General features: G+C 37.3%; 1 protein-coding gene across 1 annotated transcript in view; it reads left to right on the forward strand.

The window, feature by feature from the left end:
* The window catches only part of PCDH15 (protocadherin related 15), a 945,519-nt gene that overhangs the window by 299,631 nt on the left and 626,523 nt on the right, over positions 1 to 19,365 (forward strand). The window contains exon 6 of the mRNA XM_075216373.1: positions 3,659 to 3,814. Coding sequence (XP_075072474.1) covers positions 3,659 to 3,814 — 156 coding nt within the window. The remainder of the gene's footprint in view (positions 1 to 3,658; positions 3,815 to 19,365) is intronic.

Consider the following 19,365-nt stretch of genomic DNA (forward strand, 5'->3'; position numbering starts at 1 on the left):
TCAGATTCTAGCTGTCATTTATTTAGTGCATTCTATAAAATGATAGCTAGAATCTGATTGGTTGCTATAGGCAACATCTCTACTTTTCAAACCCGCCGGAAAACTCTCAGCTTGATACATTTACCCCCTGGAGTGCATACTGCTTAATCTGCCCATGAAAAAATTCTATATGAATATTGCCAACTATGTAAGGTAGAAATGGGCTGGCAATGTAACAAAATATTTGAGAGTATATAGTTCACAAGCTACATGAGAGCAGGTGAGTAACCCAATCTAGATTCTAGACACCTTTGAGAATAATGAATAGGACAATTGAGAGAAGGGATTGTGAGAGATGGTTGTAGCCTGATTATATTAATGTTAATATGTTTTAAAAAAGCAAATATAATCTCTAACATCTACATTTCTACCCCTATTCATAAATATTTCACTTAAAAGGAAATCAGTGGTGGATGTGGGTTGGTATACCATACTGCCAGTTCTCTTACTGTCTTCATTGTAAAACCAGTGGTTTACGAAGTAGTAATATGAAAAAGTAATGGGTATGACCACTGTGTAAAACTATAATATTCCATTCACTTATACTTTTCATGCCGCCACTTCTAAATTTCCACTTCATCTACTGAAGGAAATACTAAAATAGGGTATATTATTGTGCTATAGTAATTTATTCACACATATGCATGTACTTAATACAGAACTTCCAGTTTATTAGTAACACATATTTGAACTCTGTTATCTACCCAACTGTGTAACAACCAATAGTTCCTTAGCATTAACCAGTAAGTATTAGCCGTAGTTACCAGTCTCGAGACAAATACACAACTTATTATACAGTTGCTGTGTATATGCGACTTCTTTACTTCAGTATCACACTGGAGCTCCCATACACAAAATCCTGAATACCCAGAATGTTAAATGAAGAGTTTGGATATAGACATCACTATCATGTGATCAGAGGTAGATTGGAAGCTTAAATGGCCCTTGAAAATTTCTGAAAGTGGTCTCATGTAGGCGGGACCAAATAAACCATAGGTGGAGCCAGCACAAAAGCAGTTGGCTTTATCACACAATTGGTCCTAGCCACATTGGTGGTAGGCAATTTGATGCATCATGCAATGATAGGGCAGAGTAACAGCAAAGGTAGGTGTTGCCTTTCTTAGTAGGCAGAGCTAATACACAGGTAGGCAAAGCTATATAATACAGCCAGCATCCTATTTACTGGCAAATATTACATAGAACATCCTACTAACCTATATATAGTACAGGGAGTATATTAATGACCACAATAGAAAACAGAGAACATTCTAGTGTCTGTTATACAATACAGAAAGCACTCTATTCACCACCATACAACACAGAGAGAATCCTAGTGACCAGTATACAATAGAGAGAGAATCCTAGTGACTGATTTACAATACAGAAATCACCCTATTTTCCATCATTTAATACAGAGACTATTTTGGTTATTTTTATACAGAGAACAGGAAACCTCCTTAGGCATTGTGCCCCTTGGGCATTGGGTGTTGTAGCTCTGCAAGCTCCTATGAATGGTACCATTGTGTTTCAGTCTTACTGCTGCTGGTGCCAGTGCATGTGTCTCTGAGAGCATCCCTGCCCAGATTCCCTCAACAGCCGGCCTCCAGATGGCCCCCTGAGGCCATGGGTCTGCCAGGGAAAATCCTGGTAGAGCCTATGGGCAATTTGTCCGCGCACGTGACCATCTAGTAAAGAAATAAATGAAAAAAGATCAGTAATTGATAAATATGCTATGTTGATGATAAAAGTAATTTTGAAGTAAAACACAAACAAACACGAATGGAGATAAAATGAATAAGCACACCCTTTTAAGGCATAAGTAGAATGAAAATGTAAAAAAGTACTCATTTGGACAATAAATGTATATATAAAGCAATATATTTATGGGTTAGCACAATAACAAAAAGGGTAAAATCATGTTTAAAGGGGTAGCACATCTAGTCAACCCTAAATGATTGCTGTTCACAGGATTTGATAGCGTTCAGTTGTATATAATTTATAGGACTGGGAGGGCATGCTTTGCAATTGATGGCACTAATTACCTTACAACCAATCAGAATGCACTGCAAGCTGCAATGTCAAGTTGAGCTGACTTTATACTCACTTGTTACTATTGCATTTAGCTGCAACATTAAGACTGAACCACAGCAATGAATGCCTGTTCAGTACAAATAAATATGCTGTATTATCTCTAGTTTCTTCCATTAAACACGATCAGGGGGCACCCCAAAAGGGTAACTGATAGGTGTTAGCTGGCAAAAAAACAGCCTGTTAGCAAAGGTCATTTACAAACATGGAAATATTTCACAGGCAGGTGTCAATGCTTGTGTCATGATGGACCTGACCTCTGATTTTTAATCAAAACGATGTCATCTGTGTGGACACACACAAAGGGGTGTAGCTAATTGGACATAGACTGATCAGGCTGTTCCTTGTAAATGGCAGCTAAATGTCAAAATGCAGATGATTATACATTGAACTGCAATCCAAATAGGCTTAATTTTGGGGATAAGATATTTTAATCCACTTCAAGTTGCGGAGACTATGTTTCTAGTATAGAGGATGCCTGTGCTATCTATTTGTACCAGCAAAACAACCTAAATTTTGCACTTCCTCTGATGAAGCGCTGATCAGGCAACATGCATGACCTTTAGTGGGATTCTCTTGCTCCTTTACTAAGCAGTATTTCAGGTGAGAAATGGAAATCTATTTAATTAAGTGTTGGGTCCAAAAGTGATAATAAGCAGGCCTTCAAAGCGATGGTACTTTTGACTTTTTCTATGACATACTGCAAAATGTCACACAAAACATCTAGCAGACAATCATTAAGTAGAATCAGTGAAAGTTCCTGATTCTCAGATAGGTGCATTTGAGCAAAAAAAGTGAATATGCAAAACCTCCACATTTTTTAGGATCATGTGACCTATGTATCTGTCAACTTAAATAAGATTTTATGACTGCATTCAGTCTGACTATCTCTGCTTCGTTACATAGCATAGGATAAGATTGAATTGGGGCAGTAGACTACCTTGACACGTGACCTCCTCAGCACATGCAGGAAGGTGATGCAGCACACCAGAGGAGGAGGAAGGGGTGCAGTGTGCTCTGCATAGAGTGCTCTTCCTACTTCCTCTTCAGGCTCTACCTTTTAAAAATAAGTATTTTAAGATGTGTCTCTAGAAAAGTCATTGTTTTTCACCATTGAACTATTACACAATAAAAGTCCTAATTTTGTGCATAGTAAGTGTAATACCATCTTTTTTATTATCTTGGCTTTGTCATTTAATATTTAAATGAAAAAACAAAGAGCATAATTGTACTATGCAAAAAGACTTATGTTATAGTCATATCCGTAAATGTGACAACATGGGGATTGTGAGTGCTCTAAGTTCTTCACGTGACATGCTTGGATGCCCTTTCTCAGTAGCAAAATGTACTGAAAACTATATTTAAATGCTAATAGCTCAACTGGTAACAGTCTGATATGCATGATAAGAATTTGTATATACAGCACTGTAACATAATTTACATAATATGTTGTCTTGTCATATCTGCTATACATGTAGATATTATATTTCTTCCTGTTCAAACTACATTTTGTTTGCTTTTCTTTTTACAGCCACCAATGTCTATCCAGACCTTCGGGGTCAAAATACAATGCACGAATTTAAAAGTTGGCAGTGTCATTACCCATGTAGTGCGAGTAGTCGTGAGAGACAGAAATGATAACTCACCCTATTATCTACAGCGGAGTTACTCCACGACGGTTAATGAGGTGAGCCAGTTGTTTGTACTGTATGCCAGACCTAAGGGTATACTTGACCATTGAACATCAAAACAAGTGGTCACATATGTGGATGATAAAACTGGACAAATCCAAGCATTCAGGGTATATCTTGAAAAAGTCAGAGAAACCACACACACAAGCTGATGCCCTCCTTTGCCAGCAGAATTTGCTTCACATCTGCATATTTTTTTCTGTTCAATCTGATTAACATATTATCTGATATAAGGTCAGTTTAAATGTAAAACAGCCAATTTTGCCATCAGAATTGCAGTTACTGTGACTGGTCAGGATTTATAAACCTGAGCATGCTGTACCCTGGGTGTATTCATAAGAGCACAGAACTTCAGCGTAGTTCTGACTGCATTCAAATCCAAATGTATCTAATATATATAAGCCTAGCGGCGTGTGTTAGTGTGTGTGTGTGTGTGTGTGTGTGTGTGTGTGTGGAAAAAAACTATTTTCTCAGAAAGGGCTCATCCAATTGACCTGAAATTTGGTATACTGACATTATTTGACAAAAAAATGATAATAGTGAAGTCAGTTAACTTCCATCATTCCCCCTTCCCCCCGTGGGAGGGGTAGTAAAGGCTAAATTTACTAGTTGAGGGCTCAAACTCTTGTGCGTGTGGGTATTTATTTACCAAAGCCTGTGTTTGGTCATGGACAATTGTATGTCGCATTTTCACGAGTACGGAGAAGCAGTGATGTGAAAGTGCAGGTTATGAATACTGCCCTTCAAGGAAGACTGATTGAGCACAGCGATAAGGTGTTTAGCAGAAACGTTGTGTATCGAGAGGTTTTAGAACAGTAAGACAATGGAGATTAAGGATGTGGCGATGAAGATGAAGGATGAGGTGATGGAGAAGAATGATGAGGTGGTGACATGTAGACAAAACCACGTTAAAAAAGGGCGCTTACGTCGGGAAGTAACGCTCTTCCCCTGAGGAGGCCTCGCCTAGCCCCAAATGCATGACAAGAAACTTTTTAACAGCTTAAGTAGCTTGAGTTGACTAAAATGCATGAGTATCATGCACGGGTTAACTTGTCTCAATATATGTTTCCATTTGAATCTGGGTGTACACTCTGCCTAAACATTGCTTACTGTATGTTGAGAAACAGAACAGATCTCAGTATACGTACAAGCTTCTGTTTACTAAAAATACATAAAAGAAAAAATGAAGTTATAACATAAGTGAACAACTGTATTTTGATAAAAAAAATGGCTATTTTATATTACATATAATTCATAATTCAAGATACTTATAATACATACTGTGCAATATGTTTATAACTACTCCTGGTAATAAAGAGTAATGGAAATATAAATATATAATGTTAGAGGAGAAATCAATGATGGAGGTTTTTTTTTATTTATTTAAAAAGTATTCTAGAGTGGGGAAAGGGAAAAGCTGAGGTTTATAAGGGATGGGGGGAGTAAGAATATGGAGGGACAAGTAGAGACCATGTTAAGTCAAATAGAGTTAGAATGTCTCTTGAATTGGGTAGTTGTGGAAGCCAAATTAAGTATCCCAAATCTTATGAAATGCATGTAGCGTGTTAATTGAACCAGTAATATATTCCATGTAAGGTATTTGCCAGATCCAATTGAATAACGTTGATCTAGCTGGAGCCAGTGGATTTTTCCACTCCCTGGCTATTAATATTTTACATAATTGCATAACTAATTTGTCAGTGGGTTTGCTCAGGTAGGTGATGGCCTTATTTAAGAGGAGTGATAAGGGGTCCTTGGGAATCCTGGAGCCAGTTATCTCTTCAATCACATCCATGGTAATGTTCCAGAACTGTTGAATGATGGGATGCTACCACCAAATATATAGAAACGTGCCAAAACTCCTAAAGTTTCTCCAGCACATGTTGCATGAGCTGGGATAGTTGCGGTGAATTCTTTCTGGAACCATGAACCATCGTGAATAATTTTTGTATGCATTTTCTTGGATACTCACACTTACAGAGTCATTAGCTATTTGTTGTCTAATGGTAAACCATCCCTCGTTGTCCAGTGAGATCCTACGGTCTCTCTCCCAAGCCTCCTCATGAAGTTGGAGTGCCACATTTTTAATTATTAACCACATACCCTTTTTATACTGTTTGCACAATTGTGTTGGCTTTTTAATCATTCTAGCAACAGGTCTGAACATAAAATCCATAAAAATATCTAAAACCCTGCTGAATAATATTTAAAGTTAAGAAAAGTTTTAAAAGAAAAACATTGACAAACTATTGGGGAAAATGGCTAACCATTGCCTATTGTGGAATTGTGGCCAAAGATGCATTGGTGCAAAGTTCCAGTAATACAATCTTCAAGTCCTGTTTTCCCTATGCCATTTCATGAATTGGCATTTCATACTGCTTCACACCCTCCAGTCCATTGGCCTCTCCGGTACTGTCCTCTCCTGGTTCAACTCTTACCTTGCTGACCGTTCCTTCTCAGTTTCCACCTCTGAGTCTCTCTCCCCCTCTTCCTCCCTTCCAGTCGGGGTCCCTCAGGGCTCTGTCCTTGGACCCTTACTATTCTCACTATACACCTCTTCTCTGGGTGCACTCATCAGCTCCTTCGGCCTCAAGTACCACCTTTATGCTGATGACACCCAACTCTACCTTTCTTCTCCTGATCTCTCTCCCTCCCTTCTCTCCAGGGTATCCGCATGCCTCTCTGCCATCTCCTCCTGGATGTCCTCTAGATTTCTTAAACTCAATCTTGCTAAAACTGAACTCATTGTTTTTCCGCCCTCTTGTACCTCCTTCCCCTCTGACCTCTCTATCACTGTTGACAACTCCTCTATCTCCCCTGTTCCCCAACTCCACTGCCTAGGTGTCATCCTTGACTCCTCTCTCTCCTTTGCCCCTCACATTCACTCTCTCTCCAAATCCTGCCGTTTCCAGCTTCGCAACATTGCCCGCATTCGGCCCTTCCTCTCCCAGGATGCCACCAAATCTCTCGTCCACTCTCTAATTATCTCCCGCTTGGACTACTGCAACCTTCTCCTTATCGGCCTCCCCCTCTCTCATCTCGCTCCTCTTAGATCTGTACTTAACGCCGCTGCTAGGCTTATTTTCCTCTCTCGCCGTTCCACCTCTGTCTCCCCACTCTACCAAGCCCTTCACTGGCTCCCCTTCCCCTACAGAATCCTTTTCAAGCTCCTCACTCTCACTTACAAGGCCCTTGCCAACTCCACTGCTCCCTACATCTCTAACCTTATCTCTATTCACACTCCCTCCCGCCCTCTGTGATTGTCCAATGATCGTCGCCTCTCTTCCCCCCTGATTACCTCCTCTCACGCACGTATTCAAAACTTCTCCCGCACCGCTCCCCTCCATTGGAACAAGCTCCCCCGCTCCATCAGAACTTTCCCTAATCTGTCCTCTTTCAAACGAACATTAAAAACCCACCTTTTCCTAAAAGCCTTCCAGTCTCATGCCTAAACTCCCACTGGTCGGCTTCCTCTCTTTCTCATTCCTTCTTCCCCTTCCGTCTCCGTCTCATCCATGTGCCTGTCTGTCTTCCCTCCCTTTAGATTGTACGCTCCTTTGAGCAGGGCTCTCCTACCTCCTGTTTCCATCACTTTTAACTGCGCTCTCCAGCTACTCAGTTCACCTCCTCTCCAACCCTCTGCCCTCTGTCTCCTTTCGCTTCTCTCCGCTCCCCTCAGTGACTCTTTACCTGTCATCCGTGCCCACCCTCTTGGGCCATATTTACCTGCCTGTACTCACTTTTCCCCTCCCTCTCTTTCTTGCTGTGACTGAGCCCCCAGAGTTATAGTGCTTACTGTTACTTGTACTGTGCTGTTTCACCTTGTACTGTGCCATTGTTTGTCCTTGTACGGCGCTAAGGATACTTTCTGGCGCCCAATAAATAAAAATTAATAATAATAATAATACTGTATTTATAGTCTATGAATGGAGCTGTGCCAATCAAACAGTCAATTAATTTTGCTGTGTGGGGTAATTATGGTAGGACTAGGAATACTTAAGGCCAAAGTGTAATTAGTAGAAACGTTTAGAAGATTCATGTATTTTGAATGAAAGCAATTTCAATCAGGGTACAAATGACATCTACTCCTTTTTGTTTGGGTTTACATATTTTAAATGGTATTTGTCTTTTTAACTTTCTAATTACACCTAGACAAGCGACAGAGGTTACTTAAATGACCACTATATCTACATATCATGATGCCTTATATAAAAAGATGTAATAGTAATATTCACAAATAATAATGTAAAATGTTCACATACCTTGACAGAACTTGAAATGTTTGAATTTGAATTTACATTTGCTATGTAGCCAAGTGCAGCTTATTGTTCCATTTTTGACAAAGGCCAGTACCGACTGGCGTTCCATTAGTGTTTGTTTTTTTTAAAACTCTTTATTTTGAGAGGACAAAAAAAAAATCAGATATAATGAACAGTAAAGCATGGTTTCTCTGAATTTTATGATTTATAATAGAAGGAGGGACAGAATGGGGGGTGGACAAGAACAAACAGAAGAAGGGTGAAAGCAAAAAGGGGGTAAGGAGGGGAGAGGACAGAGATGAGATGGGTGGGAGAGGAATTGAAATTAGAGAAATTCAAACAGTAAACATATATAAACAGGGAAGCCAACGATTGCAATGGAAACTAAAACCAACTGTATTACGGCACTTACACGGAAGACCAGGCACCCAGCCTGGAGGATCCAGATAATAAAACTTGATATCCGGGAAACCTCTACCTCCATGGATTCTGGGTTTCTTAACGACCGTTGCAGAAATTCTAGGTGGTTTTGCCACACCAGATGAACTTCAAAAAAGAGGGTTGTAGATCCTCAAACACTGGTTCAGGAATTTTCACTGGGAGGGTCTGGAACAGATACAGAAGTTTATTGATCAGGTTCATCTTGATGGTGATGATCCTCCCCAGCCAAGAGATTATATACCCCTGCCAAGCCCTAAAAGCTTGTTTTATTCTAGCTAGGAGACAAGGGAAATTTTCTTGATACAGTCGGTCATAGGAGGAGGTGATATATACCCATAGTTATTTGATCTCATGATTCTACCATTGCATGGTAAAATTACCTTGTATGTAGACCTATTAAGGGAGAAGGAACATGTAGCAGCATGGCCTCAGACTTAAAGAAGCTCATTTTATAGCCTGAGAGGGAGCTCTATTCATCCATAAGCTGGTATAGGCAAAGACTCCTGGGGTGCATTACTGTTTTTTTAATGCATTAAATGTATTTTTGACTAGTGACAACCTGTTTCACATTAACTTGTTACTTGCATTTTCACTAGCATTTGGAGCTCACTTTAGGCGTCACCATTGCATTTACCCACTGTAAGTTCTGTTGAGAAGACCAAAATGCAAATGTAATTCTTCAGCAGCATAAAGGTGGTAGTGAATATGGGCACACCAGAACAATGGTTTCTAGTGTCAGACACCGTTACATGCATTTTATTAGCAATAAAAATATTATTAAAACATGTTTAAAAAATGCCAGTGGATATGAGGCCTAAAGGAAGCTGGCTGTTGTATACTTCAGCGGAATGAGTGACAAGAATCTGTTCTATGTATGAAAATATTGTGATCATGGTCACAACTTTATTTTAATTAGTTCTAAAACCTTTAGAGATATGTTTGTGTCATATATTTGTGAATGTTATTAGTAACTTTTATATAGGACAACCAGTGTTTTAGTTTTCGTGGCCCTTTAAATTGATGATTGCATGGCTGTGTGTATATACAACCCTACAATTAGGATAATGCCAAGGTATTTAGAGATCACTTACAAGTTATTATTTTCCAGGATTAAAAGAAGCATATAAAGAGAAATAAACACATTGGTGGGTTATGCTATACTATAGCCTTCTGCATATTATTTCAAATAAAATATAAGATAAATGTAAGTAAAAAACAACCCAAAATGTTATACTGTTTCACTGTACTGCAGTTTTGTAATTAAATTAAAGTAAAATCCTGATATTTGATGTAGAAAAAATCATATGCTTGTTCCTGATATAGATGATGACAGGCTTTCTTGAGATTTCTATATAAGACATTTTTATCTCCATAGTATTTCTGTGTCCTTTCAGATGCTGCACAGAAAGCATACCAGTAGACAGAGCAAATCCTACAGGAGAAACACAGAGTGATTTAAACATAAAGTTAAATTAGTTTGAGTCTATTGTGGATTATTAGTGGAGTTTTCTCGGACTTTACTTTCTTCTAATGATATAAATTACAACCACTCCCTATAACAGCAGTATACAAATATCCAGTAAGTGACAAGGAACTAGTACTAAAAGAGATGATTTAGTTAACATCTTGCCAAGCAGCCTTCTTTGTACATACATTACTGCCTGTAATACTCCAACATGATTGCATATCACTAGTTATTGATAAAATATCTTTATTAAAGCTCGACTGAACAGTATTTGCTGACCGCATTCTAGTTCTTTTATAAATTTTAGGCAAAACCAAGAAGCTACATTACATAAGATATAGTTTGCAGCGTTGGTCAGAGTCAATGGGGTTTCTTTCCATATTGGAGTCTGATTTGATTGTTTGATCTGAATAATTATTTCACAAAAAGCCAATGCCGGCTATCATGCTATTATCGAGATTGAATTCTTAGAAAAGTCTATTCAGCAAAGGACAGCGCATTATGCGTGTCCGTTGCTGAATAGACTGTTAATGAGATTAAGTCCATTGCCTTTATCTTATTAAGGTTAAATAAAACAATTTTCAGAAGTTCATTTAGTAAATACCCCATAGCTACCTGAAGAATGCTTTTGCAATTTATCTCAAGCCACAGACAATCACCAATGGTGTCAGAAATAGAAAGCTTACGTTTGTGCTTTGGAACTGTTAGTGATAATGGTTCTTTGAAGATGAAGATCAACACTAGGCTTCACCTCCTATGATTTATATATATATTCAGCTTGGATTGTGTCTTTTCCTCCCAATGTAGGCCCAGTTCTGCTTATATGATATAGTCCATTGTTATATTGTCTGATATGTTAGTTTCTTCATTTGACAATATGTCTATTACCATTTAAATAAAATGTTTATTTGTAAACAGTCATAATTGAAACAGAAGGCAACATTGTTAATAGATTAGCATCACGAACTCAGGTAGCAGCAAAGAATAAAATGTAGCAAGTGCAAAATAATTAAGCGTTTGTTTTTTTCATACTTGAGATTGGGGAGGCAAATATAATGAAACAGGAGGTGATCAATACATGCTTTTTTTTAAATTTAATACATGGTATAAGTGGCCTTTCAAGTTTGTTTTAGATACATAGATAATTAGTTTTTATTTCTTTAGAATATTAGTATTACTAAGCTGTTTTTATAGCCATACACCAGATAAATACCATGTCAATCTTTTAGATCAGGGTTTCCAAACCCAGTCCTCAGGGCTCCCCAACAGTGCAGGTTTTCCGGATCACATGTGACATAATTAGGACCACCTGTGGATCTGTTACAATGTGTCAGTCAGTAATGAATACACCTGTGCTCCAGCAAGGAGATTTGGAACACCTGCACTGTTGGGGAGCCCTGAGGACTGGGTTTGGGAAACCCTGTTTTAAATGATGAGTTTCATTTACTAGTATGCTGCTTTTCCTGCTGAAAAGAAGATCTCTATATTGCTAAGAGAGCCTATTGCATGTGACCAAGGCGTAGGATATGTTTAACAATTAAAATATTTAGCATTAAGTTTGAGGGTGTTTTTGTATCATCGATTACCTTGAGAATTTCAGTACAAACGAAGAGCGTAGCTTCACATGAGCCTTTTTTAGGTTCAGTACAGTACTTTCATTTAGGGGTATCTGTGAGATTTGTAGACATATTTTATATTGATAAACAGTTTGTATGTGTCTGATGTGCTATTTATATATGTAGATAATGGAACCTGAAATCCCTACACTGTTATCTACAACAGCTCCAGAACCCAACACACACTAGTAGGGAAATAGAATGAGATATGAATTGTGCAGCCTCTAAATAAACAGATAAGGTATAACTGATATATTCTCTTGATCCTAATATAAGATGAAGCAAATTAAAATGTTCAATCAGATGCAGGATTCAAAACAGAGATACAAAGTCCAAAGAGTACACTGAGAAATAAAAGATCCTAATAAGATAAAATAGTATCTTCTTACTCCAATTGTTATTTTGTCGAACACATAAAAAAAGAGAAATAAACACAATAGTGCAGTGGTTCCCCAACTGTGTGAAGCGGCTCCCTGGGGTGCCACGTCAATCTCACGGGGTGCCGTGGCCTGGGCCTGTGGTGAGCAAGGTGGGGGACTAATTGGTAGTTATTTTGACTTAGGGGTACTTTGAAAATATTATGGAGACCCTACGGGTGCCACGAACTGAGAAAGTTTTTGATCCACTGAAATAGTGTAATATTGTTTAACTCTAAACACATCACCCAATGCAAAGTAACACTGGAAGGTGATTCTTCCCAGGTCCAAAAACAAATTTACACACAGCAAGCTCCTCTTGTGATTGCCCTCACATGATGCCCGAATAAACAACCATTCATAATATTAACCACTTGGTAAAGCTCCAGTTGTTTTGTAAACTCTCCCCCATTTCAAGGTGAAACTTCTTCCAATCTGCTCCATACATAACAAAGAAGAAAACAGGAAAGAAAAGAGATATTCGTAATACCTTCACCATTTTTTCTATATTAGAGCATACAATGCCCCATCTGGCATCCGTCAGAGTCCCTACCAGATAGTTATTAGAAGGCAGATGTTATGGCATAATGGAAGAAAGTGCGGGTTCGCAATCTCCCCCTCCATGAGAATGTAGGTGATCCCATATAACCTCGGTGACACATCACGACAGGATTCCCAGTGTAAACACCCACCGATGCATCTCTAAATGTAGCAAGGACTTTTTCAAAGCATTGATAATTAAATTTTAATGTCCGTAAATCTAGCTACTTCCCCAACATATATCCATTAAAAACAGACTGTGTACTTACATATAAAAAGAACTTATGGAACAGAGCTAAAACAAAAATGATCTCCGTAAAATAGAAATTCCATCGTATTACAAGAAATGTTGCTTTCATTATTGCTATAATAACAAATCTTCCTTTAACAACTAATAAAAACTTAGAATGTCTGCTCTATTTGGATTTCTATGCTGATTTAAATGTATCACTGGCAGCATTTTTTTAGTAGCAATCCTCTTTTCATTATTAAAAAAATATATTTTCAATGCTATAGAGACAAGTAAACCAACTTTGAGACAACAAAATAATATTTCTCTAAAAACGTATTCCAAGTATAAAAGATGGATCTCTTATACTGCTTGCCCATTGCCAAAGGAATCAATTCACTCTCATCAATTTAATTTTACAAGTTTTTGTTCATACTACTACACAATACCAGTACATGACAAACCAAATAAACAAATGGACCATCAAAGACATTAGAATGATCAAAGATGACATAAACAAAAGGAACTAACTCAAGAAATTTCTTACTTAAGTCTCCTGGACAAAACCATGTTAAAATACAAAAGGTGAAAATTAGTGTTCTGTTTTGCACATAAGTTAAATGATTGCAGTTTTTTTATGGAGCACACAAATATCAACTTTAAATTTCAGTGTACAAATAAGCTATCACATATTTGTGTGCTACATTAAAAACAGGCAGTATTTAACTTATGTGCAAAATAGAAAACTAATTTTTACCCCTTACATTTTAACATGGTTTTGTCCAGGAGACTTAAGTAAGAATTTTTTTGCCCAAGTTCCTTAATGAATCAGGCCTATAGTCATCAAATATTTATACATTTTTTGTACATAGGGTCTCCCATCTTTATTACAATACAATTTATCAGTTCTTGTCTCTTCTGATTTGTGAAATAAAATATTTTCCTTACCAGTATGTTTCTTCCATTGGTGAGGTGTCTTCCTTAACAAGCAAATCAGGAATAAATTTCCTTACAAGGGAATCAAAGGGTATATCATAACTGTAATTACTAGCTATCAAGATATACTTAGTATTCTTACTATGTTCTATTTTCTAAAACATTGTATGTCACATGGGGTGATCACTCAAATCTCATTGGACAAAAACCCTATAATACCCACTAATATATGATAACTTCTAATAATCAGCTAGCTAACTGTATGATTTCTCATATAAATTCCTGGTCCCATCATTAAGTTTTATCAATGAACATACTTTTTATTGGTCTATATATTGTTTTTTCATTCAGATAAAGCCTGAAGTAGCGAAACTTGCTTTGGCATTTGTCTTGCTAGATGCGTTCTCCTAAAATATGTGCCTCTTAAACCAATAATTGGGACAGGGGGTTGGAAATAGTAGACTCTATGTGGAGGGGAATGAAAACTGGACATGACTAATTAAGGGATTGTATGAATGGGGAAACAGAGTATGAATGAGAAAATGTATTAGCGTATAGAACAATTACAACCTATTGATGGGACCTGAATAACCATGATAAAATATACAGTTAGCCAACTGAATTTCACAAGTCATTATATAGCGATGAAAAACATAGGGATGGTTCAATGAGACATTAATGATCCCTTCATGTTATACATAAGGTTTTAATAAAGACAACATTGTAAGAACATCAAATATATAAAACTGAGTCTGAATAATAAAACAATATATAGACCTATAAAAAGTGTGCTCATCACTATAACATATAAATGAGAACAGGAGTTTTGATGATAAAGCATAGTTAGCTAGCTGAGTATTAGAAGTTATCATATACCAGTGAATAATATAGGAATTGTTCAATGATATATGAGTGATCCTTCCATGTGACATACAATGTTTTAACAAATATAACATAGTAAGAATACTAAGTATATTTTGATAGCTAGCAATTGGAGGTATGATATACCCTTCAATCCCCCTGTAATGAAATATATTCCTGATATGCTTATTATGGAAGACACCTCACCAACGGAAGAAACATACTGATAAGGAAAGTATTTTATTTCACAAATTAAAAGAAAGCCAAGACCTGTTAAATTGTATTGTAATAAAGATAGGAGACCTTATATACAAAAAAAGTATAATTATTTGATGAATATATGTGCATCCAACAAGGCATAGCAGTTTGAAACTGCAATTTTAATAATGTTTTGCCTCATTATTAGATTCGGGGAGCACAGGAAATTTTTATTCAATCTGAGGCTTGGCTTTGCTCAGATTTGTTGGATTAACTTGAGTCCGGCACACTCATCTCTACCGAATACTTAAGTTCTCAACGCCTAGGGTGTCGATAATAGATTCCAGTATTGTTTGGAAGGGTTCTGCTTATTTTTTTGGACCCTTCGAATTATGTTTATAAGCCCTCAAAAGCATTCCCCTTGGTGTTTGACCTGAATAACATTGCCTGTTGTAATACATTGTATTACATTGCTGAATTCAGACTGCCAGACATCATACTTTTAAATTCCAATATCAATGTTTAGTACACTGTATCTTTCTGGCATGGGCAACTCTGTTTGATATTGGTTGATATCTCATTGCTTTTTAAGAAGAGAAACGGGATACATATTGAATGAGTTTAATGTGTTTGATTTTGTATATACCATTGAAAGAAAATTCTCACCACACTTCTAGTATGCTGTGTACAATTCAAAACATTGAAAGGCTGATATTTATTTGATTTGAAAGAAAATCAAGGTTTTAAATATTAAATGTTTACATGGTGTACTTTCAATCCTTTGTATTCGACCTGCACCAGTGAATGTTGTCAGAGGTTTCTATAAAATATGTTAGTCATAGCTTAAAGTGTAACTAAACTCCCCAAAAAAAGCACTTATTTTACATATTGATGGATGAGAGATTGCTTTATACTTGTGAAGGTGACAAAAGGGCATTTTATACTGTCTTCAATGCAGTTCTCTCAAACGGGTTGTGCTATTTTGTGTATACCTAGAGCAAAGTAAATTTTATTTTTCTCTGACTGTCTGTTTTTAAGAGTAAGCAGGTAAAGGATGTGAAACAAAAACCTGCTTCATCACACAGTGTATTGATTAGAGTTAGTGATTACTGGGAAGGATTTTCACAGAACTACATTAGTACTCAGGAGCGTGCACTAAGCATTGTCTGATTAATTTTTTGAATAATGCTCCTGACAGGCTCTTGGGCCATTGTGCAGACACTTTTTGGGGCTCCTCTGCAAAGGAAGCAATCGGTGCACACATTCACTTTCCCTGCCTAAAATTCAAACCAGATGGGGCCATGGATGTGGTTTGGTCAAAACCCCATCCACGCTTACCATAGTAGCCTCCATTGTGCCTCCAAAGAGAATGGTGCATTATCAAGATGTTTTTTTTTTTTTTTAGTTCTACTGTAATAACATATTAGCAGGTATTTTGTTTGTGTAAAGCTTTTTTTTTATTGAAGTTAATAAGTTTCAGAAAGAGCAGTCAAAGAATATTGTAAAATAGACATAGCAAACTAAACACTATAAACTTTTTTTTGAAAATATGGAGAGGAAGGGGGGGAACTAAATATGGTCACATGGGAAAGGAGTAATGGGGAGAAAGGAAGTGAAGGCATAAGTGTGTGTATGTGTGTGTGTGTGTGTGTGTGTGGGGGGGTGACCTATGCTGTTGTTAACAGCGATAGTTAGATATAGATAAAACAACATCTATATGTGTCCAATTATTTAAAGGTTAGCTAACCAAGCCAGATGGTGATGAACTCTGCATTACTGTCTAGAGCGTCCAAAGTTATGTCTTTAATTGACATGTAGAAGTCTAATCTATAGAACCAGATGGAGGCGTAGTAGATTTCCTCTGGAATGACTGCCTTCACTGCATTATTGAAATGTTTTAGGAGGGATTACCTATATTAAGAAATTGTAGCCTAAATTATATTTAGAATCCAAAAATCAGGATTTTCTGGCAACTTCTCACCTTCTATCTCCTTGAAGAATTTAATCACCTCCATTCAAAATAGTTGGAGCTTCGAGCATCTCCACCAAATATGCCAGGGTTCTCCTATCGAGCTTATCACAGCACCTACATGTATCGGAGAGGAAACATTTTACCAAGGACACTTCAGCATTTATAACATCTAGTAATAACCTTACTCTGTGTTTCCAAAACTGATATACTACTGGATGAGGCTTGAGTGAACTTGAAAATGTTTTCCCATTGTGGGGCAACCAATTGCATCTCTAGATCTCGACCCCCAGCTTGAGTGAATTTGGGAGGAGTAGGCCATAGGTCTTTTTCGTGGAGTTTGTTAATCAAGTAGACTGAATAGTTTGGGTTTTAATGGATGGTACCGAGAAGTTCAAAAGGAGTTTTTTTTTTTTCCAAAGTGATGTCTCTATTAATATTTCCTAGAAGATAATGTTTGATCTGATTTTAGGCCCATCTTTCCTTTTTTTTTATTTATATCACAGTATTGATAAATTCCACCCCTACTGGTCTGCCGGCAAACACGGAGAGATCCAGCTGAGCATCAACTATTAGTTTTGTGAGTTGCTAAGGCCAGTGGGAAATCTTTGCTATTAATAAGTGAAGTAAGGGGGGATAATGGTGAAGAAATGAGTTCAAATTGTCTATTTTTTTCCATTAATCTAGAGTCAGATCATTGGTGTGATGAGTGAGACAGGGCAGAGGTGGGATCCATGTAATTATTTGTATGGGTACACTAAGGTATTGCTCTTCTAGTATGACCCATCAGCAGGTATTTTAATGCAAATAAACATAGTGTTACACGCTGTAACAAACAAATCTGACTTCTGGGTGACAAGATGTTCCACCAGATTTTGTAAGTTAGGTGTAAGGCTGGAACAGGCACAGTGCAATTCTGCAGAGAGGTTTCCATTCATCAACCTGTTGTACTTATTGTTTTTAATGTGCCCCAGGATAGAGAATGTCTGTTCACATGTTTATGGGGTAACAAAAAAAAGAAACCAACATTGCAGCTCATGGGTGCGTAACTGGACCTGCCTAAAATTTCCTGACTTTCAGTGAAAGGAGGGAGACCATATGGTGCAGGCGGCATATGCCTCTTCTTCTGGTCTCAGATGTGCTGCTGGTGCTGCGTGACGTCCCTAGGTTTTGTGGAGTAGTTCACGTAATGCAAAAGTAGGCTGCTACAGGCAAAGTAGATCATATTCAGTTTTATTCTCTATTGTATGACCTGCCAAGCTTCACCTAGAGCCTAAGCTCTTATTAAATGCTGGGGCTTCCGGTGAAGCACAGCGGGGCATAAAGCAGAAAATCAGAGCTGGGTCTGACCAGGCATAAAGCAGAGAAACAGACAAATAGGACTTAAAGCAGGAATAAGCTGGGGGCTGCAATAATATTGTATTTTTAAATTTTATTTTAAATATTACTCATTAAAAATTTGCTTATTTAGCATAATAATAATATATATATATATATATATATATATATATATATATATATATATATGTATATATATAAAAAATATTGCATAAGTATAGAAAACAGTTTATAAAAATGATTCTCACACATTGCCTTACCTGAAATGTGAGGCCTTTTTTTTCTGTGATGTTGGGGTCACCTGAAGAAAACTGGTGTCCTTTCTCATCCTTGTGCAACTTCAATTCACCAAAATTATTTTGAAAGGGGTATATTTACTAAACTGCGGGTTTGAAAAAGTGGAGATGTTGCCTATAGCAACTGATCAGATTTTAGCTGTTATTTTGTAGAATGTACTAAGTCAATGATAACTAGAATCTGATTGGTTGCTATAAGCAACATCTCCACTTTTTCAAACCTACAGTTTAGTAAATCTAGCCCTAAGATTAAATATTTATTTTGCTGGGACTTCAAAATATAATTACATTACTAGGTTGAAGTTGTGGCCCTGATATAACTCTGCACTGTGGACTTCATTGCAAGTTGCTCAGGAAAAAGGATGGAAAAACAGTGCATTGTATATACAAGTGCGATGAGTCCACGCTGTTCTCTCTCCCGGGCAGCTTTCTTCATTCTGCTTCCTGTCCTCACAAGGAAGAGCAGCTGTGATGTGGGGAGGAAGCTGCCCAATAATCGATACAGAGCAAAATGATGGGCAATTCTCACATTCAGTGACTGCATTTCCCTGCAGGGTGAGCTCTTTTCCCATGATCTCTCCAGAGCAGAGAAAGTGTAGTAAATCTTGCGGATTAGCTTAAAAGGGTCAATCCTCTATAATAGCATTATTACTCTAAGAATATTTTACATGTAACTTTTATATAGGTTTGTTTTGCATTTTGTTCCATTTTAGCGGACTTCATCACTTCACCACTCCCAATCAATGCCCCAATAGACGAATGTACTTGTGCGTTGGCAGAGTTTAATTTTAAAAAAAAATGCTAATTTTGGATATTAGAATACCTTTTTGAAATGTATTTGCTTTTGTGTTTACTATATGGCTTAGGGATAAAAGCCCTTGCTTTGTATACAGAGAGTCTGTCACTTAAAAAGGCAAACACAGCTGTGCTGTTTGGAAAGGCGCTTATAACCAAGTTTGTTATGGAAATTTACCAAACAGATT

Source organism: Mixophyes fleayi, chromosome 6 (genome assembly GCF_038048845.1).
Source record: "Mixophyes fleayi isolate aMixFle1 chromosome 6, aMixFle1.hap1, whole genome shotgun sequence".
NCBI lineage: Eukaryota > Metazoa > Chordata > Amphibia > Anura > Limnodynastidae > Mixophyes > Mixophyes fleayi.